This window comes from Channa argus, chromosome 14 (genome assembly GCF_033026475.1).
Source record: "Channa argus isolate prfri chromosome 14, Channa argus male v1.0, whole genome shotgun sequence".
Lineage (NCBI taxonomy): Eukaryota > Metazoa > Chordata > Actinopteri > Anabantiformes > Channidae > Channa > Channa argus.
The window spans coordinates 1,778,297-1,803,524 of record NC_090210.1 but is presented as its reverse complement, the minus strand read 5'-3'; the positions used below and the strand labels follow the sequence as shown (position 1 = coordinate 1,803,524).

At 40.1% G+C, this 25,228-nt stretch overlaps 1 protein-coding gene across 1 annotated transcript; it reads right to left on the bottom strand.

Moving 5' to 3' along the window:
* Nucleotides 1–2,078: 2,078 nt before the first annotated feature.
* wnt9a (wingless-type MMTV integration site family, member 9A) lies at nt 2,079–22,853 on the bottom strand. Its single transcript, XM_067475073.1, has 4 exons — nt 22,697–22,853; nt 9,754–10,013; nt 9,377–9,639; nt 2,079–6,412 (listed from the first exon to the last, which is right to left on the bottom strand). Exons 1-4 carry the CDS (start codon nt 22,786–22,788, stop codon nt 5,915–5,917), a joined length of 1,113 nt encoding a protein of 370 aa, XP_067331174.1. The 5' UTR covers nt 22,789–22,853; the 3' UTR covers nt 2,079–5,914.
* Nucleotides 22,854–25,228: the final 2,375 nt, after the last annotated feature.

Sequence of the window (25,228 nt, the reverse complement as noted above, 5' to 3'; positions counted from 1 at the left end):
AAAGCAAACACATTTCGGCCCAGATGTGTGTTCTTCCCATTGGTTTGAAGTTAGCTTAGTTAGAAGAGCTTGATGCTATGTATTACCGTCCATCAATCAGAGTTTGGCTACTTTTAATGAGGCAGTGGCAGATGATTTCTTGGCCAGACATTTGTAGCTTTATATCCCGCGAGTGAGGTATATTAGTCGTCTCTTGGCAAAGAAGTGATTGCCCGCATCATATGTTGCCCAATCATATGTTGTTTTTGTGTTGTGCGTCTTGGCCTATAAATTTCATGCCACCAAGTCTGCATTTAGCTGCATAATCCAACACATGACCACAATCATCACTCCTCAGCTTGATGGTGCCGGAATAACAAATCATGTGCCACTTGCAGTAGTTTAGGAATTATCTCTATCCACTCTTTCTGCAAGCCACCAGATGAGAGTGAAAAAGGTAGTTCGGAGGAGGTGAGGGACGCTCGCTTTAGTTTTTTGACCTGTATTTCAGACCGTGCATTAGTTGCACCCACTTCCTTCAGAGTAACAGCTGTCAAAATGTTGTGGGATTACCACACGCTGCAAAGTTACTGCTCATAGTAGAGCCTGGTACAGGCCGGGAAGTCAGGAGAATTCCAGTGGACTGGGTACAGTAAAGCCTCTCAATTTCTCAGAGCAAAGCAGCTTCGCACCCAGGGGAGCCATAGCAAACACCAAGAGGGTGCTGCTCCTGCACTTCTAATTTAGTTACACGTGTCAGGGATATCATGGCTTTTTCCCCTGATGTTTTAGGTATCAGAACAGATACACTCTGTAATTGTGTTTTGTTTTTTTAAACCTGACATGAAGGTCCTATTCACAGCGTAGGGTCACAAAGTCCGCTTTGTCTTGGATTAGTCGGACTTCAGGGCTCGTATAATTATAAATATGATAACAAGATATTTGCAAGTTTGTTGAGAGAGAAAACTTCCTGAAATCTTCGCTTGTCTACTGAGGGAACAGAGCTTTTTGAAATAATATCGGTTCGACTGGGTAATTCAGCATACTGTAAACTCAAAACAGAGATGTTTATGTCTTGCATTAATGGGTTTTACGGTAACTTTGTTTGACATTGAAGTAAAACATAACATCACTGTCATCACTGTGTACTGTAATATGATAATGATAATGGGTTTACATCAAAAAAGGGCCAGAAATTTGAACTGAAAATCTTCTGGTCCCCTTCCATTGCCTTCCTTGTTCCATCTGCTGATGATGTAAGAGTTTTGCTGCCTCCTAATGCAACTGTACAGGTTGTTGCTCTAAGATGAGCAGTGCCTGTCATTCACATTCACCAACAACATTGTAAAGTGCTGGACTAACCAATCAAGGCAGTTTGCTGGGATTCAATGTCTGGCTCAATGACACTTGTGGACTGGAAGACCCAAACTGACCCCCTTTTGATTAATGAATGGCCATGTCTAGAATACCTACTGAGCCACAGCTACCCAAACATATGGGTCACAAAAACAAAATTAGTTGAAGAAGTTGGGTTATACAGATCTCTGGCAATGTGTTTACCTAATTTATTAATATTGGTAATATTGACAACGCCATCTTGTCATGTTTTACAGGAACTTTTATGAGAAGCAAATGCTGTTTAGAAAGCATTTGAGGAGTTCAAAATGTTCATCACTGTAACTGCCAATCAGAAACTATAAAATTAATTAAATGGAATCGTCTATAAATTTTTATTTTAAAAATGACAATTTTCTCACAATCTCTTTGAATTTAAGATATTGTTTTTTTTACAAACCTATCTTATGATCTGCGTAAAAACTACAAGTACCCAATGTAAATATGAAATGTTTTTGCTTTACAGTATAAATATATATATACTTCCAGTAAATTTACTGGGTAACAAAGTAAATGTTTATCAGGTGGATTTAATATTTTTATTACTCAAATCAGTGTTATTCATCAGTCTTCAACATTATTGGTAATTTTCTTTCATCTATTTAACATATCATACATTTAATGCCATTTAAAAATCACAAACAATGATTTGTTTCAGAAGTATCATATCATAGTGCCACAGAAGAATCAAACCACACATGAAATAATTTAAAAATTCATTTATTATTTCAGATTTTTGTCGCCTTTGTTATACAAAGATGTTAAATAACTTAAATACATTCTTACCAGTCATTTGTGATCTGTTTATACCTACAAGCTATACACATGAGGTAGAGGAAAATAATTTAGGGTTCCCATAAGACATGAATAAGTGAACACCGACAAAACTTTGTTGGTGTAGTATCACCACAACGGGCAATACATGTGTTTGTATGTTTTATCTTTGTTTTACAAGCACAGCACAAATCCTAACAAAAAGTGTTTGTACATGTAAAATGATCCAAAGGTGAGTATAAAACCAGTTAACACTGATTCAGTCAGAAACATAATCAGTTTATAGCATATCATATGACACTCAGACCAAAACCAGATTCCTTTCACAAAATAGTTGATTATACAAACAGATCAAATCCTATTGAAATATTGTTGGTGACTGTGATTCAGTTTTACTTTAGAAATGTATCATTAGTTTAGACATGTATCATTCATGTAGATGAATAAAAGACAGCTATAGTTGAGTTGATTTAAAAATTTGTTAGGATTTGTTAGTGCTTAAATAATAGACACTGTTGAAATATAAAATAACGTATGTTTAAAGAATACACTGCTTCTTGAAGCATCCACCCCAAAAAAGGAACAAACACCCAAAAGAAAAACAAAATAAAAATACAGGATATAAAATCAATTTAGACTTTGATGTTATTTACACTAAACACATGCTCATAATATATTTAAAAAATAATTTATCTTATATTTTTTTCTACAAAATAGGGTTTTGTACATGATCTACTGACGACCACACAGTGCAGAGTTTCGGATTTGAGAATATGGACGACTGTGACATTTCAAAAAACAACTGACTGCTGTATCATGCCGCTGTTTTTTAGAAGAAAATGCAGACCTATGTACACTCTAGAAACAAACACGAATGCACTCAGCGTGCATGATATTCCTGTCATGCCTATTTGGATCCTTTACAAAAAAATGGAGAACCTTGGCGTGTTTGGGCCGATGAGTGTGTGTGGAGAACGCACACACACTAGAAGCTGTGGGAAGCGGGCATTTACTATGCTTTGAGTCTCAGCATAGCTATTGTGGTTTCCATGTAGCGTGCAAGCTTCTATGTATATATTTTGACCAATCTTTATTTGGCATACCTCCTCATATCAAGACGTTTGGAATTCATCTCTTTAGGAGAAATAAGCCAAGCAAGGCTCTTTTCCTAAGGCAACATTTCACTGTTGAGGATGATGGTTTGACTTTAGACGTTATGGTGATCATCTTTAAAGACCGAACTACTAGTTTAGCCCTTTTCAGTAATGTTTGGTGTGATGCTGTAACAATCGTTTTCCAACACATTTGTGCCCTAAGCATTTATTTTTGCTAGGGCGAAAGGCAAGTTTCATTTGCTTGTGAGAATTAAACATGTGCCTCACTTTTGTCTCAATACCACAGGAGAAGAAACCATTGCTATTTACAGTTTTTTAAAAAAAGATTCAGCACTGCACTGTATTCATAAATACAGATCTTTCAATATTTTAAAGGGCATTTGGGCTTCGGTGCGTGAACGGCACTATAATACAAAGCTGGGTCCCTCACTCAGTAGTTAATTCACACCCATTGAAAACACGGAATATATAAGGTCCTATATCTTAAGCATATAACTTATAGCATGTTTGCAGGAGCTAAGTGCTAAAAATATACGGAGTATTATTGTCTGCGTTATTTGTGTGTACAGAGGCACAGCAGTAATTTGAGATTCTGGAAAAAAAAATCATTCACTTTATTCCAAAGACATCAATATCAGTCTCATATCTCTCAGGTTAATATGAAACCAAAGCCAGCAGCCAGTTAACTCCGTTTTTTGTACAAAGACTGGAAATGGAGGGAATAATATCTGGACTCTGTCTGAAGGTAGTAAGTTACTTGTTTAGTAATTAAGGTGTTGTTTCTTGTTTGTTAAATCATTGTAATTGCCATCGTATTATCCTGGATTAATTAAGAGACATAGCACGCTCACCAGTAAGCTTACAGGTGCCTATGGCCTGATTCCGTTACTCTTGGACAGCCTCAGACTAGCTTCCCTCTGCTTTTACGATGTTAACTGGCTGCTAATTTACATTCACCAAAGAAATGAGAGTGCTATAATTCTCCTCCTGACAAGAATATATTTGCAAAACATCAATGTTTTGCTCTAAACTGTCTGTGTAATTGCATGGCAGGGTTCAGTATGCTGCATTTTGTAAACTGTGTAACTTTGTGCCAAGCAACAATATAAAAAAAAAAAGAAAAGAAAAAGAAAACTTAATTTAACATATGCACTGTCTTTTGAATGAAAACAGCATATTTGCATAACCTCAATATTTGCATGTAGACATCAGTTTGCCAAACATTAGTCATGAAAAATATATTTCTATTAGCTATGCTGCTTATGCATAGCTAATATAAATATATGAATATACTTAAGCAATTCTGCAGACATGTCAAGTTTGATTACTGTCTCTTGCTCCGTTAGGTTTGGACAGACAGACACAGCTCCTTCTGTACGTACTGCATGTCCATGCGCATGCTGAATATGGCTCAATTAAGTCATGGCAGGTGAAAAAAAAGGAGAATGCAAAATGGTAGGGGGGTACATTCCTCCAGTTCTCCACAGTTTTCTTTACAACTTCAAAGTTAAACAAAAAAATCCTAACTGGTACATTTAAGAGACCCAGACTTTTTTTTTATCTGAGAAACACGTGGACCTTCGGCAGGTAAAGCATTGCATTCTGCAGATTATTTCTATTTGCACAATGTATCTATATTTCATCCAAATACCTAGATAGTGGTCTAAGTTATTCCCTGAGCACTGATTCGCTCAAGGCCGAGAAAAGCCTAAACTGACTGGTTTAGTTAACTGTTAATGCATTTAGCAACAGCTTCATACTACATTATTAGAAATATTTAAAAAATGACATTTGTTCTCTCCCAGTGAAGGAGTAGTCCCAAAGGATCTATAAATTATACACAGCAAGACAACGGACACAACGGTGCTGCTTTCCAAAGGGCCTTGTCAACATAAATCAAGAAGAAAAATGAGTGAGAGCACACAAACAACATACATTTGTGTGGTTAGTGGTTTGTTTTAATGTAATTAGATAAGTGGCTTGTATAATATCATTACAATATAACTGAATTTATGTACATACATATGCAAACACACAATGTGTGTGAGTGTAAATATGTGCGTGTAGAGTAAATCTTACACCCTGTCTTTTCTTAGTCTCTGAATATGGGTTTCATTGCCATAAAAGTTGTCACTCGTACCCTTTCCTCCACCTGTCACATGCTCACATACAAACAAACAAGTAGAAAGACACAAACAAACACACAAACTCACACCCACACAATTCTTCTATGGGCAAGGGCCCAGAAACCAGTCTGTTGGTGTTACAGTCCTTAAATAGGATCCTCAATAACTGGAACTGATTTATTTATTTATTTTTTATTTTGTTGTTGTTTTCTCATGTGAAGATGCAATGAATTTTGTTAATAAAATCTATTGTCTTCTACGATGAAAAGCGTGAGATGTCGACCCAGTTGTCTGAGAAGATTCCTAATTCTGCAAACCCTTACATACGGGAGCTACAGGACTTTTGAACCCCAACCCACAGAAATCCCTCAAAGTGCTTATTGCTTCTCAATCGGCTCCCTCCTTTTTGTTTGTGGACACTGTTCCCACAGTGGAAGCATGTCAGAGAACCGAACAACAACTCCCCTTCAGCTTAAACCATCTTTCATTTGCTCCACTGATCATAGGGACTGACAGATATCTGGATTACCCTTTGCAGGTATATACCTCTTCTCTCTGTGTGCACTGCTTGCATTCAACGTAGCAGCACCAGCGCACCTGGCACTGGCAGGGCCTGGTCACCTCCCGACTTTGAGTGTTATGGCCTCTACCGCAGCAGATAGCGTCACAGTTCTTATCCTTGTAGCACTTGCGGGCTGCTGTGCCCGACGAGTACTTGCTGGGTCTACAAAAACTGGGCGAGTCCTCGATGTGGAGCAGGTCCATAGTTCGAGGGATCTGATCATTCAGGCCAGGTAGTGGTTGAGGCTGCTGCTGTTGCTGCTGGCTCCGGCTTGTGGAGATCTCCCCTTCTCCTGTCGCCTCGTTGGTGGAACTGCCAACCTTGATGGAGGTCTCGTAGCGCTGCTTCAGCTGCTTGCCAATTTCGTGGAAGGGCAGAAGCTGCCTCCAGCAAGTCTGGACAGTGCAGGAGCCAGAAACACCGTGGCATTTGCAAGTGGTCTCCACTCCAGCTTTGATTACCTGGTTCAGAAAAATACTGTTATCTACAATGATACATCATAGTAATATAAAAAAAAAAAAGCTGTCATTTAATGAGTCATTGTTTGTTGAGCAGCATTTCAAAGAGATAATAATTACATGATTAGGGTGGAGTGCAGTGGTTTAGGAGGAAGACTTATGTCATTATTCACTGCACTTTTTTAATATCACCATAAAGGGGGAAAATGAAAGGTGTTGTTAATTGCTGTTGTTAACCAAACAAGAACTATATAACACTTGTTTGAAGGATCCATATAAAAGAGCAAGTGAATAATAGTTACGATTTTGCAATGATAACAATGAACGACATTTTGGTTAAACTCAATAACTGTTATTATGATTAATGCGTGGAGGTTAATACTAAGAAGCACCCACAAATAGACAACCCTGGGAAAGAGGGAGCATTAATACTTGGATCCTATTGTTGTCCTTTGAGTGTAGATGTGTTTTTAAAACCTTTACTTAAGACTTAATTACCACCCAGTTGGAAAGTGAAACAATTGTAAAGAAAGTGTCATCTTACGGTACATAATTGTAGGCGAAGCTTAGAGTTCACCAGCCAAAAACAGTATTTTATTGTTACTACAGTACCGTCTTAGGAGTCAGCCAAGGTTCACTTCAAGCATAAACCACAATGTCACAATCAGTGTGTGCGCAAAAATCAATGAGAATAACACATTGTCTTAGTAGGACTTTAGAAAGTTAATTTCACAGACTGAAAAAGATTAGAGAACAGGAAATGCATATTCATTACACACACAGGTCAAGAAATTTTAATATGTCAGCTTTTAAATGTTGGGGGGGGGGGAGGCAGAGGCTAGCACATTCCAGTTTCGTCCTCAGTGTGGGAATTCATCCCGAAAGAATGTGGCATACCTCACCCATGTGCAAATCTCAAAAAGGACCAAAAAACAATGTTGTAAATCTTTTATCACAGGAACAATCTCGTGAGAGTTGGGATTTTGGATAGCCCAGTTGAAAAGGAAGAGCCTGTATTGGTCTTTTGGGAGAGGTTTGCGTCTGCTAACATTTGGGAAGTGTGCCTCTGCTATAATTCATGTTGAAAACCAAAATGAAAAAGGCCATGATATGAGAAAAGCCGAGTGAAACCAACAGATTTCAGACGTTTATTTTGCTTTGGCCTGACAGGTTAAGAGCTTTCCCTCCTTTTTTATTTTACTACTCTTAAAAACACCACCAAGATGAAAAAGCTATATTTGCTCACCACAAACAATTGCTGAACGGTGCCAGAATTGTTGCCTATCTAATCTGCGAGAAGAAAGCCACATATTAAGTAATGAGCACTTGTAGATTTCCCCAGATTTACAGTAGCGATTTCTTTAATCACTTCAGTTTGACCAGTTTTAATAATTTTTTCCAGCTGTAGTGGAGGTGTTTGAAAACAGGATATAGCTTCAGTAATTTCACTTTCCTGAGCTGTTCCATGTGTAACTGTATGAATTTCATTCTGCTGTGCTCTTATTCAATTCCTCTGTGGTCATTTTAACTATACACTTGGATAGTGTGTTTTGTCTTGGACAGTCGTCATTTACCAGCACTGTAATGTTTAAACTTGTGTGTTAAAAAAGCAAAACCAAAGATAGGGAAGTGGAGTATATCCGGGATAAGGCACACAATGAATTGGCACTTCATGGCAATGTTTGTCTACATAATTGCTCAGAACTTAGAGAGTATTGTATTATCACAGTTTTCCCACCATTTGCCTGATTCATGTCAGCCAATTAAGTAATGTTTCTGTTTAAATACTGTCCGCAACTCCAAATAAACTCTGACCCTGGTCAAACCAGTTTCTTTATGACTGTGTCCTGGCCAGATTAATATGTGCATTATAACTCAAACTCTGTTGTTTTTTGCTTTGTGGAAGTTATTACATTAATAAAAGGCAAATCAAGATGACAGCTGAAGTAAATATACTGCAATAAAATACTGTACGACTATTGTCGTTTTTCCTTCCTTTGAATGTACCTCCCTAAAATCTATCCAACATGTCTGCTGTTGTAATAAATTATTGTCTTTTGCAACTTTATCTAATACACCATTTAATAATAGAATAGTTATTTTAGTAATAAATGGAAATTGACTTTAGGAGGACACTCCAACAATTTAGTATTCATTTTCATGAATTCGGGGAAAATACAAATTAAAACAAGAACAGTAAAAGCTATGTAGTAGAGACTAGGATATTCTGAACTAGTGCAGACCAAACACTATAGAAGAAACACTATATAATATAAAGCAATAGCGTCTCGTGCTTCTACCTGCTTACGTTATTAAACCATTTAATGACACCATAACTATGAGCCAGTAGGTAACTGCTTCACATGCTAGTTGGCTCATTATCATGTGTTCCACAACAAACAAAAATCCGATGCTTCTCTCTTAAGCTGAACTTTAAAAATGGGCTGATAAGGACCTGTAACTCTCAGCAAGATGTTTAAATTGGCCGTTGCTTTCTGCCCGGTCAACACTCGCAGCTTGAAGCACAGGCCTTCTCTTGAATTTATAGCCTCGAAGCTCAGATTACTTAAACCTGCAACTAATTGATGGATTTATTTATATTTGGCCACTTGGGGGCAGTGAAAAAAGCTATTAACATATTGTCACATTGTAAAGTTGATAGCGTGAATATTTGCTTATTTACACATTCATTCAAAATGGAGCAACATTACCATTTATTTGGACTTGTGTTTTTCACTCTCCTTTTAGTTCTGTTTTAGTCTCCAACAACTCCAGTGGGAAAAATTCATCTCTTTAGCTGCTAATTGCTCCAGTATGTTCACCAGCTAGTTGCCAACTCTGACTCTTTTTTTATAAACTGCTCTTGTGGCTGGAAACAACACTGACAACTCTCCATTGACTACTAGGTAACATTGGTGGAATTCCCCCTCAATAAATCATAATCCTGCAATGGTAATGCAGCCTTACCTTCATGCCCACATTTGTGTTGTGCATGTCCACACGTGCACGCAGGTCCTTGTTGGAGCGTTTGCCTAAGAAGTCTTTGACAAACTTGTTTGCATATTTGAGGTTGTCTCCACAGCCTCCCCACTGCCACGCTTTGCGGTTTTCAAGGTCTGGGGCCTCGTCGCATGTGCATCGCTCCATACGTCCTGCACTGCAAGCTTTTGCCATTGCGTGGGTTAGGCCCGCTGAGGAAATGGCATATAAAAAGGCGGTCTCTTTAAATCCTGCAAAAAGGATAGGGCAGTGGCAAATCAGATCACATTTACGTTTTGGAGTTAAAAATAATTAGAGCATTGAGCAACGAGAGTCTTTAAAAATACGTTCTCCTCTTTCCACACCTCTTTTTAGTATGTTGGCTCGGTGGCGCCCCTCCAAGGTGCAGTTCCACCTTTCGAAGCGGAATTGATACTGGCATTCTAGGGCGCTCATGGTGATGGCCTCTCTCAGGGTCTCTGCCACGCCCGGGTCTCGTCTGCACATCCTACGCTGCTTCTTTTCCAGTTTGAGCCGGTCACACAGCTTGTAGTGGGCCCTGCCCAAATTTTCCTCTGGTAGAGAGTTCAGTGGCAGGATAGACAACGGTTCATTACCTGTCAACCTAGAGAGAAAGATCACAGACACAGGTCAGTGTAAAGCACGCAGTAAGAGGGAATGGGTATATCTTGATAAAGTGTTCAATAAAGCGCAGGATGCTGACCTTCCTGGATAAACAATGTGAGCTGCAAAGATATACTACACAAACAGCACAGGAAGCACAGCTGGGGTTTATAATGCTAAAAAGTATGGTTAATGTTCAAATGAATTCAGCTGTTCAGTGGTTAATGTTCAGGGGAATTCAACATTTGCTGGAGATTGAGATCAACCTCCAGCAAAGGTGTGTCTGTGTCTTAAGCAAAGTCTCTGCAGAGCTAGAGGAGTTTTTCCTTTTCCGCAACGTTACTGACACTGTTTTGTCCCTTTTTTAGACCACAGTTGCACTAATTAAATCACAGCACAGCACCTCACTGTCCAAAGAGTTGGGAATTGTAGTTTGATATTATGATGGCACGCAGTGAACAAAGTAGTTATGTCTCATGCAGCGTTTACGGGGTTTAATATTTGCATCATGCTCTAAGGAATCATCTCACACATAATGCACCCTATAATGAGTGTGCATTATAGAATACATTATCTACAGCTGTTTCTACTTTAGAGTTACCCAGACAAAACCCAGGCCAGCAGGTTAGAAGCGACTGTGCTAACCACTCCACCAATGTGCCACCCCAATTATAGAATCCCCATAATAAAAGTCCAGTATTCAGGATCTTAAATCTGCAATCCATTTGAAATATAGCGAGCAGAGGACTCAGTTCTAAACATGGCGTGAAGAACGTGTGGTAGCGTTGTGCTCTCATCAGTTTATTTAAGGGAAGCGTATATAAAACACACCAAGCTGGAACTGCCACATAGCTGGCAAATCCGTCAAGCAGCATTTTGAGGCTGTGATGGGGAAAGCAGAGCTTTCATAAACATGCACAATGGACATGTCAGCCTGTGACCATTTTGGTCACACCAACTGACAGGTTTGGCACCATAACTGTTCATTATGTGTAATTTCTGGTGTGCTTTACACCCTTAAAAGGATTACAAAACTCAAAAAAAGTCCTCTGGTCAATGTGTCTTTGCAGTTGCAAACTGATTGACACTTCGCTCAATGTCGCACGCTGATCGTTTGCATCCGCTGCAAGTTGTAAAAAGTGAAGTAAAATCAGGATGGAAGCCTGCTGCTTTGCATTTGATGTCTCACCGACGATACATGACAGTAAATGGAAGCAAAGGACACAGAAACAATCAGAACTTTTTGGCCATTTTTTTCTTGACTGTTTTAGAGTCAAGACAGTGAACCACAGCAACACCTTCCATACTGCTAAGCAGAGTGAAACAAATCATTTTACAGTATTTTTGTAAAAGGGAGTAAAGTAAAGTAAAGTTAATGTAGCAGATGTGTTGGTTGGGGAGTTAAATTTTTGACTTTATTAATCTTTTTCAGAGAAAACTCTGTCACCACTCATATTCAGTGGAGCCCCTAGCAGCAGGTCAACGGAGTTCTTCCACGGGAGATTTGTTTTATTAAGTCCAATAACTGACTGAAATGTTTCCCCTTGAGTGCTCAGGTTCACGCGGATGGACGTAAAGTTCACATGTGCTCAATGACATTGTCTGTAAAGTGCAATAACAATCTGATTGAGGATCCGAACAGTCAAATCTAGAAGGAGGCACCAGGATTTGCTTTCAGATCGGGTCAAATGGTTTCCCTTTTTTTTCAAAGCCTATTTGCCTTTCCTTAATTTGTCTGACAGCTATGAGCTTTCAAGTGGAAACCTGGCAAGCTGTGTCTTGACAGGGATCGCTCTCCCAACACACTTAGAGAATAAAAAAATGTGTGGTTTGGGGCATATACAATGCAAAAAAAAAAACTGTTGCTCTCCGAATAACTGACATTTTCTTCTTAATCGTTTCATGCTTTGTTAAAATGCACCGTGGTAACAATGCCAAGGAAACATATTTAAAATGCCAACACAAACAATTCCAGCTGACCTAGTATGTTAATATGACTGACAATGGTTCCACAACATATCAATGGCGAGCAAGCAGTCATGGATTGAATGATGGCGCCACGTGGAAGACCTGCCTATGTCCATTTCAACATCAGTCTGGAAAAAAAAATTAAGAAAAGATATTTTTCACGTCCACACTATACCAAGAAGCAGTTTCCATTATTTGCAAATGTTACTGTATACATCCATACAGAATATGGGCTCTGTATAGCTTTAAAAAGAGATCCAGCTGACAAATGGTGGCCATAATTTGCTCAATACCAACAACATGATGCATGCATTCCTCTGTAAGACATGCACAGTAACACGTATCAGCGTCAAATCTTCCAAAAGCCCATATGCCTGCAAAAACAAGAAGCCACTAGAGTGACAGGCATCAACTGTCTGTGAGACGTCTGGTTGTCTGAGACAAAAAGATGTTATGAGTGGAGCTGGAGGGTGGCCAAAGATGACATGACACTGATCTCAGCGCTACTGTCTCTGCAGCTTTTTTACAAAGAGGCATAATTCTCGACAGCCTGAGGTCAAAGTGCGGAGAGGAGAGAAACAATTCCTCATGTTTCAACAGAAGAAACAACTCGTGTGTGTTTCCAGTCTGCGGCCAACCAGGAAATAGTCTAATAGTGTTACAGATGTACAAAGGCTCACCTCTTTGTAAACAGATGAAACTATTAGTTATTGTACATAACTAATAGGCGAGTAGTACTGATATGAATCTTGACTTTGCAATTACATTTTTGTAGGAAATTAAAGTGAATATTTTCGGTGGATCCAGGACTGTGACCCATGCTGTCACACGAAACATACATTACAACATGGTGATCTGCAAAAAAAATATCACTTGTGCTGTTTGCTGAAGAATGAACTCCTTCAACTCACTTAGAGGAAAGAATTATTGGAAAACCATGCAGTGGTTGAATCACAAAAATCATGACAAATTTAAACTTGAAATCTTCAGTCAAACGGAAATCATTATTGTGTTTTCCCATAATGATAATCGTGTTTATGAGGCAAAGTGGAAAAACACAGCCACGTTGTCTCTGACAACTCAGTGAACCTCGATGATTTCGTAAAATACGGTGTCAAATGGCTCATAATGGAACCTTTGTAAATGGATTATAAGCTGTAACCACAGCATTTGGTAATAGATCATTTATAAGTTATGAATAAAAACAACTTTGGCAACAACAAATGGAAAAGTCCACTTGGCTATGATGTATAACTTTCCTAACAAAGGGGCTGCCAATGATCTGGACCACATCTCATTGTGCATTTATTCACTGATTACCAACATCTTTGCGCTGTAATTTTCATTAGAAATATTTCTGACTGCTTGGTTTTAAAAAATGTTAAATTACAACGTTTCAGGGGTCTAATATCTTCTTGTTTTGCTGCTTAATAATACCATCAATAAATGATTTACTAATAGATAAAAAGCTATTTATTTCAAAATATAGGCCATTTATTAACATTACTATTCTTTCCATAAAATGGCTAAAACAGTACAGGATTTGGGAAAAGTATAGCGAACGCACTTCCACAGTATCTCTGCAATGCTGAATTAGAAAGTAATACGATGTAACTCTGTGTTTTCATATCATGGACCATTTTCTATAGGTGTTTTTGTTTGAGGTGTTGGCACAGCAACACCGGCTACACTTGGAATATAACACCAACAAACTCATTATTATCCTACATGAGGTGGGATTCTTTCGGGTGTTTGCTCAGCTTTGCTTTTTCCACTCACACACTTGCCTTTACACACTCTCTGCAGACACCACTGACCTGCTCTCACACTGAGCCTCTTCCACTATCTTTCACTTAGTAACACTGGAGTTTGTTTAGTCCTTTTTATTTATCTGTCAGCGCCTCCCGTAACCTATGACATTTACTTCATATACTACATTTTCCAAAGCACTGGGTTCAGTGAAACGGCTCAGACACAGAGTTGATCCCTTAAGGAAATCATTGACTACCACTGTACTTTACCGTCATGCCCCCTCTCGGGCTTTACATTGCAGTCCTAGAGTTGACCCTCTTTTAGTAATTCTGCTCTTTTACTAGGTTGGTATGTAAATAGTTAAACAAGTAAAATAATACCTAAAAGCTATGAGAGTGGAAAAAATATAATCACTGTAACTTTCTTGTTCTAGATTCTGAGCTTTGTAACTGCTGGTGTTATGCTTATACTCACTTACAGTAGATAATGTGGAACGTCACTGTTTGCTGATTCTTTGACAGATTAATAAATAGAAAGCATCACTGATACAGTATAAATATTTATGTGACAGCGTACTAACTTACTTTTTATATGTAGTGTTGGCTTATTTGTTTTTAATTTTGTTTTATCTCTTTATGTTTTTGTTGAACTGTAATGAGCTAATTTTAGGTGGGGTCTTATCAACTTTAAAATTACTTTGTTATCTTAACCTAAGTAATGTGAATGAAAGCACATCAATCAATTATCCCTTAGGAGCACTCTTTAGTCAGTTTCCAATTCCAGACAGATTAAGATTTCAAAAAACAAAATGATGATTTTTTTGTTTTTTTGTCCTTCTGGCTTATCCCGTGAGTTCAGGGTCGCCACAGTGGATCATTGTCCGCATGTTGCCCTTCCTGGCGCAACCCTCCCCAATTTCTACTGGGCTTGGTTCGGAATGGAATGTTAGGGGTTCAGTGTCTTGCCCAGAGAGACTTCGACATATAGTCAGGACCGGGGATCAAACCACTGACCCTGTGGTCCGTGGACAACTGCCTTTACCAACTGAACTACAGCCGCCCCCAAGAAAAAAAATGATGATATCTTAACATATATTGCAATTCAAAAATACATAGATACTAAAGATTTTAAGGAAATGTTAACAGAAAATGTATTTTTGTCTCCCAAAATATCCATAGTAGTACAAAGCCCCTTTTTATATGACTATGTTATTAAAGTTCTTATTCTGTAGTTTAGGCTTTCTCGGGACTTGGTCAAGGTTAGAGAAAGATTTTGGTCTGGTCTGGCTCAATAAAGAAAACAAGGGTCACTTCACACACAAGGTGTTTACTGACTTTCTCCGAAGTTCTTTTCTTGCCGAAACTGTGCCTTACACATTTTAGCAACTTACGTCAGGTAAGAATTGTAACTCCCTGTTGATTCCAAAATATGTTGCGATGTAATCTTTAGGAGACATATGTAATAGATGTTACTGCTGTATTCGTATAGCGTGCAGCAATGTGTGCGATGCTTGTGTGAAGGAGCAATTGTCAGCATTTTTTTAATGGCTTTACTCAAACATCTTGTCCTAAACGCTAATAACACATGCACAGAACAAATTTGTTTTTCGGTTCAGATACTGACATAAAGAATTGTCAAAGCTATAATTTTGCAACAGTGACAAAAAAAAGTCAACATACAAGTTGTGTAACTACAACCAGTTTCCAAAATCAATATATTTCTGGCATTTTTTGAATATGGAGATAAGAATAAAAACAACAAAGCAGCTAAGCGATTTTCAGGTAGTTTCTCTTTATCAGCTCCACTCAACAAGACTAACAGGTGTTGGCTGTGCTTGTGCATGCAGTTGCCATATATACTGTACATGTGTCTGCATGCATGCACACATGCTTGTGCACACACACATGTGCACTTACTACCTAAAGTCAACATCTACTAGAGTCATTCATAGCTGAACGCACCCAGGCAGAAAAAGCAACAAAAGCCACAGTTTCTCCATCAGCCTGAACTTGCAGGTTGTGTGGTCTGGTGTCTCCTAGATCACAACCATCCCCCCACCCTTCTATTTTTTTCCTCTTCTCCGAACTTCCCCTATTCCCATTGGTCAATTACTCTAAACGAATGCCAATCATTCCCCCAAGCTGTTGGCTCAAAACAAAGCCTCCTCTAGACAAAACCACTGCTGCCTATGAACATAATATGCAGACCATGACAGACATGAACATGTGTTCTGCAAGAGTTCAGCTGTCTTGAAACCAAACCATTGCTCACCTGAGATCTAAATTCAAAAATATATATATTATTATTCATCAAACCGTTTTAAAATAAAACGAACTTCCCAGCGCTGATCTGCTCTTCTCTCTTTCACTTTTCCCTCCTCCCTTCACACTGTTTAAAATGCTCCTTTTGGGGGAAAAACTGTGTGCTTTTCTCAGAAATGTTGGATGAACTTCAGACCACCCTGCCCAAGTCCCATCTGGTATATCACAACCCAGGCCATGCCAGAGGTAGTAGGAATGTGAGTGTGTGTGGTGTTTTCTCTCTGGCCCGCTCTGAATATGGCTGACAATGTGCTCCCAGCTTAGACTTTAATAACTGAAGAAAGCGTAAATTAGCATCGAATGACTCTATACTGAAAATTCCCAAGTTATTGTCCACCTTCGAGAGGTTTCTAACAGATGAAATGCTGCCCTTACATTTTGTCCACAGTGACAACGTCCATTCTCCAAGTTATTAAACCCAGAAAGAGAGAAAAAAAAAAAGAGTAAAGCATTATGTAAAGCCTAAGATAAGATTAGTCACTGGTTGAACGCACATGGTGCTGTGACTACTCCTGACAAGCTTTGAATGACACAGTACAGTAACATAACAAAATGACTTTGAAAAAAAGTGGTGCTGGCCTGAGACTTAGCAAGTCATTATTAGTGGAGTAATTAGCCTTTCTGAATAGTGGGAATGTCATGCAACCTTTAAAAGCCCTCCTATTCATTAAGTGTGTGTGTGTGTGTGTGTGTGTGTGTGTGTGAGTGAATTGGGGGGGGGGTGGAGTCCGTTATCTTGCATGACTTAACAGGATATGACCCAATGTTATGTCATCTCCTGTCCCTTCTGGTCACTTGCAACCTACACAGGCCATGTCAGACTTAAATTGATTGGGTCAAGTTTCTTTGCACAGACAGTGTAGTTTAGATGTGAATGACATGATGCATTGGTTATATTTGCTTTTTATTCAACGGAATCTCACACAAAAACTAGCACTGGTAGGGGAGCAAAAGGACTATAGGACCTGCATTTGCGAATGGGAGTGTGGGGCATTATAAGAGGTTTAACTGCTATGTGAGAACTCGAGGCTTCTAAGGTCAGCAGCTCAGTTATAGTCACTGTGTGACTGGCACAGATTGGGCACGCAGTAGTGTCCGCATGACTCCCCTGTTCTAGCCCACACCATGGCACAGAGAAGCCCTGTACCAGCACACCAACGCACCAAACATGTCCAGGCACACATATTGTATTCTGCTCTCGTCGATTCCCACGTGCCGACACAAGATCCACTCTATGGTTATGTGGTAAGAGAGCTCAACAGTTTGACTAATAACAATTATACAAAGCAGATATTTAAATGTGTGCAGAGGCTGGAAATGTCAGGTTTGTTCCTTCTCATTTCACTGAGCAAAAACACTTTTGTGAATAAACCGACCATGCGAAGTCAAACCACAAAATCCAAAACAAAACAGTAGCAGTTGTGAATCACTCATGCCTCAGTAAGTGCAAGAGGAGTTCATTAACAGTTACTTGCTCTTACTACTGATTTTTTTTTTTTTCCTGAAAGACCAAAAAAATTCCGAATCCAAAACACAGGCCCTGACAGTACTTTTCAAGTTAAAAACAGAGTGTGCCGTTAATTTCCATCATCTGACAAATATTCCCTTAGTACTTTCTCAGCATGTACACACAGCTCATTGCCTGGAGTGAAAAAGTCTGACTCTTGACAGCTGACGTTTAAAGAAGCAGAAAACATTTAAAAGTCATATAAATAGGCCAATTGTGACATAAAACAAAAACTCCCCAAGGTTTAATCACAGCTGAGAACGTCTGCCATGTCAAGGTCCATTTACGTCAGTCTACGTCTCACTGTGTCCGCTCTCAAACTTATTCTCAGGCTATAATCTGCGAGAAAACTTAGTGTATATAATAACACCCATTTGGCAAACATACATAATTGAGTCAGGTATCTGAATGCAAGTAAGGTCAGGCTTCTGTTGGGTTGTGTATATACAAGGTGATCATCCAGATAAAGTGCAGTAAAGTCTAACTCTGCAGTTTTCAAAAAAGGTTCATTCCTTATGAAGTTAGACATCATTTTAAACAGGTGCATCAACTAAAATAAGATTTACTGATGGCTGGTGCAGAAAAAAACCTAAGACCTAATTTTTTTATATTCTCTTGGGGCAGATGTGAGAAATACATGGATATTCTCAAGAATATCTGTGAAAACTGACGGCACCTGCCAACTGCCATGTCCCGTGTATATCCACAAACCAGGCAGAGAAAACTCCGCTGTGGTCAAGGACGGAAACTTACACTTACTAGGATCATCTCATTAATGCCTGACCACTAAAAGAGTCTATATTAGTTTTTGTGTTGTGCAAATTGCCTTTGTCTCTAGCCCCATCTGCAAAGATCATCATGCACACGTAGTTTGGCAAACAAGAGTTTATTTCAATGGGAGTTTCCTTCTCATCTTCTGAATGTCCATCAACAAAGCGCAGCAGCTGACTGGTGAGACTGAGCTGGAGCTGCCGTCCACCTAAAATCACATGTGCCATAGCTGCAGTCTCTTTGAAATGCTGATGATTCCAAAACTATGCATTGTACAGATGTGAGCAGGGGAAAAAAAATGTTTTAAAACCTTTACTAAAGCATGTAAGCTTCAAAAATGTGCAACCACGTTATTACACGGCATCAGCCATAAAATAACTGATTGATGGACTATGAAGCAACTTTTTCTGACGATTTAGCCTGTAAAATGAACATCAACACCATACATCACCCAATTCTGTGAAGAAAAAGTGAATTTTACCTCTGTAAGCTAAATTTAACATAGTTTGTGCATGTCATGCAGGTTGACCACAACTTAGTAGATGGTGAACTATTTTGAATTATTTTTACAGACTTGGCTGCCTTGACGTTTGATGTTTTCTTATTTCATTTCCCACTCTCCTACTGTTACACAAAAAAGTTCCAAAGTGCTGATTGAGGACTATCCTGCACTCTCAGAAGACACTGCACCACCCTGTGGAATCTAAGGGCATAGCAGAGCTTTCCGGTGAGATATCATGGGGGGAGAGCTCGCAAAGCACGTCTTAGCTCAAATCTGGGCACATCAAACAGAAACACACAGAAAGCAAAGCTCTTTAATTTGAGAGGCTATGCAGACTTTTATCTAAGCCTCCAGGTTTGCGTGACCTCAGCGCGTTACGTGGTCACTAGTGCTGGGAGAATCCTATCTTCTCTGCTCATGGTAAAGTGATACCCTTTGAGGTGTGGCTGTAGCCACAGGATATCCTATGAAGTTGGGAAATCCCTCTATCAATGGTGCTCCCCGCCCTGCTGCACGTCAGGGCTAATCAGTCCTTAAGGGCTGGTAACGAGACGCCCGCCACCACTGTCTGCCAGGCAACGCCAGCTTGAGCCCACACTGGCTCTGCTGCTCCTAATGAGTGGTAATCACCCAGCAGCTCCCACAAACCACTGCTGGGATTCCAACACGCACATGAGGCAGGCAAACCCAAAAAGCGGGAGGGGAGAGACAAGAGGGGAACCAAAGGAAATGTTTGGAAATGCATGGAGCTGCTCACAAAACAACGTGTAATGTTTCTTTGCTGGGCTGAAGCGATGGCGCTTCCTATACTGCTGTTTTGATACCAGGAACTAATACAGCGCAGTGATAAAAAACCTTTTACAGCTGCAAATTGAAAAAAAAAAAAACCTCTCCTCAGTAAATTTACACACATCCCATTTGTTATCCTGTTGTTTTTGGCACAGTGCCTCAGTTAATGGAGCACTAAAAACAATATTACCATCTGAAAGGGCATCAGCTCTGCGTTAGCAACAAACCGATGATAGAGTGTTTAAGGATAACACAGTAGTTAAAAGCTTACTAACAGCAACCGTAGTATTTACGTCTTCCGGATGCTGATTGGTAAATCCCAGCTGCATGACTGTGGGCAGCCTTCCTGTATATGTCGCACATGAACTAAATAAAAACAAACTCTTGACGCAGTGTCAGGAGTCACATTCAGCACAGTTTAAAAGACCACAGAATGACATGCCTTTTACCCAGGCTCCCATTTAAGCCAACAGAGGACTGACAGGATCCACAAATCACTTCCCTCTCCGAGAGTTTACCCAACATTTCATCAAGGTGCCATAACCGATCAAGTCGAGTAAGGAAAGCTTGCCGAACATCTCCAATTCGAGCTCTAACGATAACGGATTTAGCAGAACCAGCACCTGCCACAACAAGATCGAGGGAAAGAAAATGAGTGCTCACATTCTTGTGGCAAAGGATGACAATTTAAGCGGGTGCTTGACTACGCCAGGAATCCCACCCCACCCTCAGCTGCACAGACTATGGGCAGGAGAGGTTGTGTTTATGTTACACTTACGCTCCACCGCACTCTGGAAATTGGGTATGCAACATTGACCCGCTATTTTGAGTAAATCAGTACCCAGGAGGCCCTAGGATGACTCGTGCTCATGGAATATTTATTTGAACAGGTTTGTGTTAGTATGTCCCACAGTTAAAGCCGAGCTGGACTGTGCCGGAGTGTCACCGGTGTCAAGTTTCTGGGAAGTTGGCCACGGGGCAGTCACATTTTGTATGTGTCACCTGTGCAGGCTCTTTCACTATGCTTCATGTTGCTCAGCTGCAAGACTAAATCATTCACTGACAATCATTCGTATTCCCTTCTCGCTGGGCCAAGGAATAATAAATCTGGAGTATCGTAATACCACATGTTTCTGTGCACTACACAGGCCACAGATAGAGAACAGACTCACAGAGGGAATTGAAAACAAGTGCTAACTGAATAAGTAAATATGCATTACCATTAGGACCATTAAGGCTGATGCGAGTGCCAGTTTGGCACGTCAAACTTAATGCACACTGCCTGCCAAGGGGCGACGCTGCAACAGGGAGGGGGTTACATTTGTCCTTCTAATGCAACTCTAAAGCTGCCGTGAAAGACAAGAGTCAGAGACAGCGAAGGTACTTGATACGTGCACGAGCATTACAGGTGATGATGTTTCACAGAGAAGAGCTGAGACATTTCCATCATACAGAGCTATCACAGGTGCCGTACAGCAGAATTGCATCATCCAGTTTCCAACAATGAGTGCCAGCACTTTTGTGCGGCACCCAGAAGAACAACATTTACCCGGTGTGAAATCCAACAAGACTGTTTCGGGTGTAGAAAGTGCGTCGTCTTTACGTATTCTGTCCACCTTGTTTCTTAGCTACACTTGAGACTTTTAGAGTTTACGGTACCTCATTTACGATAAGGTGAAGAAAGTTAAACTCATTTTAAGCAATGTAACAGTTCCCAGATCGCCTAACACTCCTGGATCCTGTACACAACACCCATAGCTACTATAAATTTGACTCTGCTGGAAAGGCCTCTAATGTCATCACTCCACAGTCTACAGCCATTTGTCTTCTCGTGAATTTGCACTGTTTGCGGCCACTAACAACCCCCATCAACACATGTGTTTGTAGATATTGTGGCACTAAAGCACCAAGAACACGTTCCCAAACATTAGCTTTCAATGAAAACCCTCAAGTCCCTAATGAAACATGGCTGCACTCCTTCCTGACATGCTGACCCAAATTGAACGACCTTGGCTTCCTCTGGCTGTGAATGTCCTTCTGTAACTAAGGCAGAAAAGAAAACTGAGAGTGCTGTTTATGTGAGAAGACAAACTGGACTTTAGTGCATTAAAAGCCACTCTGAAGTGGAGGTCATAGTGGGCTACACCTAAGGCGTTCCCAAGGAAGAACTTACTTTGAAATATACACCCCGGTGCTTTCTAAATTAAACATTATTGTATATATGACATGATTCATGAAACGCTAAATTCCAGATTAATTTCCCGACACCAAGTTCCAAGGGCTTTTTTTTTGTTGTTGTTGTTTTTTGCTTTTTTTTAATGGAGGCAGCAGAACAACCCCTGCCAGAGTTGTGTGATGTTTATGCTGGATGGGGGAATTTTCTGTGCATGCTGAGCAGACGTTTCGGCCACCAGTTCAGGCAGTCAGATCCCTTTATTCTTACCAGCTGTTGAGTCTGACACACAAAAAGTGCAGCTCGCTCCAACACTCGCTCCGCGGGTGTTTTTCGGAGTCGACTAAGGATATGGTTTTGCAAATGTTTCGGCAAAACAATCACTCGCCCACTACCTGCCATTCAAAACCTGCCCGGGGTTACCTTCCAGAGGGCGCTGGCTCAATTGTCAGGGAAAGATTGGGGTGAATTCTGAGCCGACGTTTTCTCTGAGGCTGCCTACATCTACCTATAATAGATTATGTGCGCTAGAGTTCCGTTGCCTGCCAAGATATTTGGTGACACTGTTCATCTTAAAAAAAAAAAGAAATAAAAAATAAGTGTCAGCAGCTTTAGTGAGGCCAAATCATGTGCAGACAACCTGCTGCAGCCACCAGCTGTGAGGCCGCTGCGCGATGCGCAACCGCCGCCAAGTGACACCTCACTGACCCGCATACATTGATGCAATCAAACACAAGACGTGAAAGAAATCAAAGTTAAGCCAAGCTGAAGAGAAGTGAATGAAGTTTTTAGCGGGTTACACAGGGGGGGGGGGAGAAAAAAAAAAGTTGTTCTCTGCTTTGTGATTTAGGAACCAATCAAATCAATGAAATCAGCATCATGGGTATGTGTCAGACCTTACCCGAAATACGCCGCGGCTGGTCCAGGCAAGTTGAGAAGATACACTATAACTGTGAACGATAACCATCCCAGGAGAAGGTGTCCATCCAGCATTTTGCTGCGGCTCCAGGGCAGATCATTTCGTTTCTCCTGAGTAGCTGTGTAAAATCCCTTGTTGAACGTTCCACACTTCTTATACAGAGAGGAGCTGCCGCGCGCTCCTCCCATCAGCAGAGAGAGAGAGAGAGAGGGGGGTGGGGGGGGGGGGGGGGAGAGGAGAGAGAGCAGAGAGAAGGGAACTCATACAATGAAAACAGAGCTTAACTGCTCTTAAGTCAATCGCAATTCACCCAGTAGTTTGAGGCAGATAAATCTTCTCACTTGTCTTCATTTATGATTGACGCGACAGTTTCTGCTCCGTGGGCGTTTTAAGCACCAGTGTTTGTGCAGACTGAGGTCAGTCCCGCACTGTGTGATACAATACATGTTTACCTTCAGCTAGTGGCACTTTATTTCCACAAAGGCAAATCGTGGGTTGGTTTAATCAGCACAAGCAAGGCAATAATGCACAAAACAGAGAAATCCAAACTTAGGCTTTCAACCTTTCATTTTAAACTCATTTGTTTGGGTGAAGTGGTGTAAAGTGCATTTTCTACGTGTTACTTAAATACAATTAGACACTTAACAAAACCTTCTCTCCAAGGAGGACAGCTCCATCTGCTGAGGAAGATCAGGCCATATGATCAAACGCTCCAGAGCAGCTGCATGAGACATTTCACTAAAACTCTTCATTATGGTGAAAGTATTTGGTCAACTGCTCTTTCTAAACTTTCACTCTGAAGTTTTGAAACATTTGACACCGAGGACACTCGTAACATGTCCAGAGGCAGGAATTCATGTAAAATCTGAGAAATTTAAACATTAAACTGTTTTAACAGATCAAGCTCCATTTATTTAGTGTTAACTGACACTGGCATTTTCAATATCATGTGTGATTCTTCTGATAATTTAAGTGAAATTTGCTCAAGGTGCTGCAGTTTTTATGTGTGTTAACCTCTTAGAACCTGGCGTCCACACGCGTGTACATCACATTTTGGGTTATGTTTCCATAGTAGTTAATTCTACTTAACTGAGACCTCTGGACACTTACACAAATTGGAGCTTGGTTCTTAAGAGGTTAAAAAAATAATTGGAGCACTGATATTTTTGCTTAGGTGCTGCCCTGCATGTTTAATTTGTTTGTTTGTTTAGTCCAAACTGGCAAATTCATTCCTCTAAATTGAAACTAAATTCATGCTGTTCACACATTTCAGTGTGCCGTGCTAACACATGAAATTATACAGAGGAGTTTCCTGTTTGGAGTATTTCTGTTAAAGATTCTACGTGAATGTCTGTTTTTTTTTTTTTCTTTGTTAGACAAAGTGATCAAACTGCTTTTGCTGAGGTGAGTTCATCCTCGGTTCACAATAAAGAAAACAAATTTGTTTGCATATATAGCTGCAGGCGGTTTCACAAGAACCGAAGGAAAAAAACCTTTAATCACTTTGCAAAATATCATATTGAGCGCCATAAATCAATTGGCAAACAATCAATCATCTGGCAAGTAATCTGAACCTCTGACAAGCCCGCTCTTGAAGAATATTTGCTCCTCCTACGCATTTGATTGCATAAGATTTGGCGATCGCCATAACATTTAGTTATTGTCACAAAAAACCTTCTCTAGTATCACATTTAGATGAGTCAAATGTTTGTATTACACATACCAAGCAAGGCTTACTATGATTCTAAAATTAACTGGTTCACATATCAAATGTCTGTATTATTTTGATAGCAATAGTCAGTTCAATTGTAGTAACTTCCAAGAAAATATAGATATGTTAACTATGACCTCTTAATTTGTAAATAATATCCACTGACTTTAGTCAGGGACAGCCCTACTTAACTCCTGTGTAAACACCTTTCAATGGCTCAACTACCACCTGACATCTTGTGTGTTCACACACACCTTGATTTCTGGCACACAAAGAGAGACAAGTATCTGAACTGGGTAAGGATCCAGGTTTTCTCAGCTACACCTGGGGAGTGCTTCTGCCAGGATTTGGGATGAAGTCTATTCATTACCTATCTCGAATAATATCCAGCCCATTCACCGCAGATCACAAACAGCCTGATGGGCCAAGAGGCTTCGTAGAGCCAGGTTTCTGCCTCCTGTGAGTAAACAAAATAACACCTTGAATTAGAGATTAAAGTGAGCAAACTCCATGATGGCCGTTGTGCGTTTCAGATGGTACTGGATCTCCGATGCATCTCTCATTTCCACCTACAGAGCACAAAAGCTTTTACACCGAGGTGTGAGTTAAGAATATGAGTTAGCATGGCAGAGTTTAAAGCAAAAGATTGATGATTTGTGGAAATATTATCACTCGCTTTCTATTTTAATATATGTCTAATAAACATGAGAAAACTAGGTGCCAGTGAGCGTAAGATTTGAAATGGTGGGGGGGGGGGGGGGGGGGGGGGGGGGGGGGGGGGGGGGGCAGCCTGAATGTTAAAT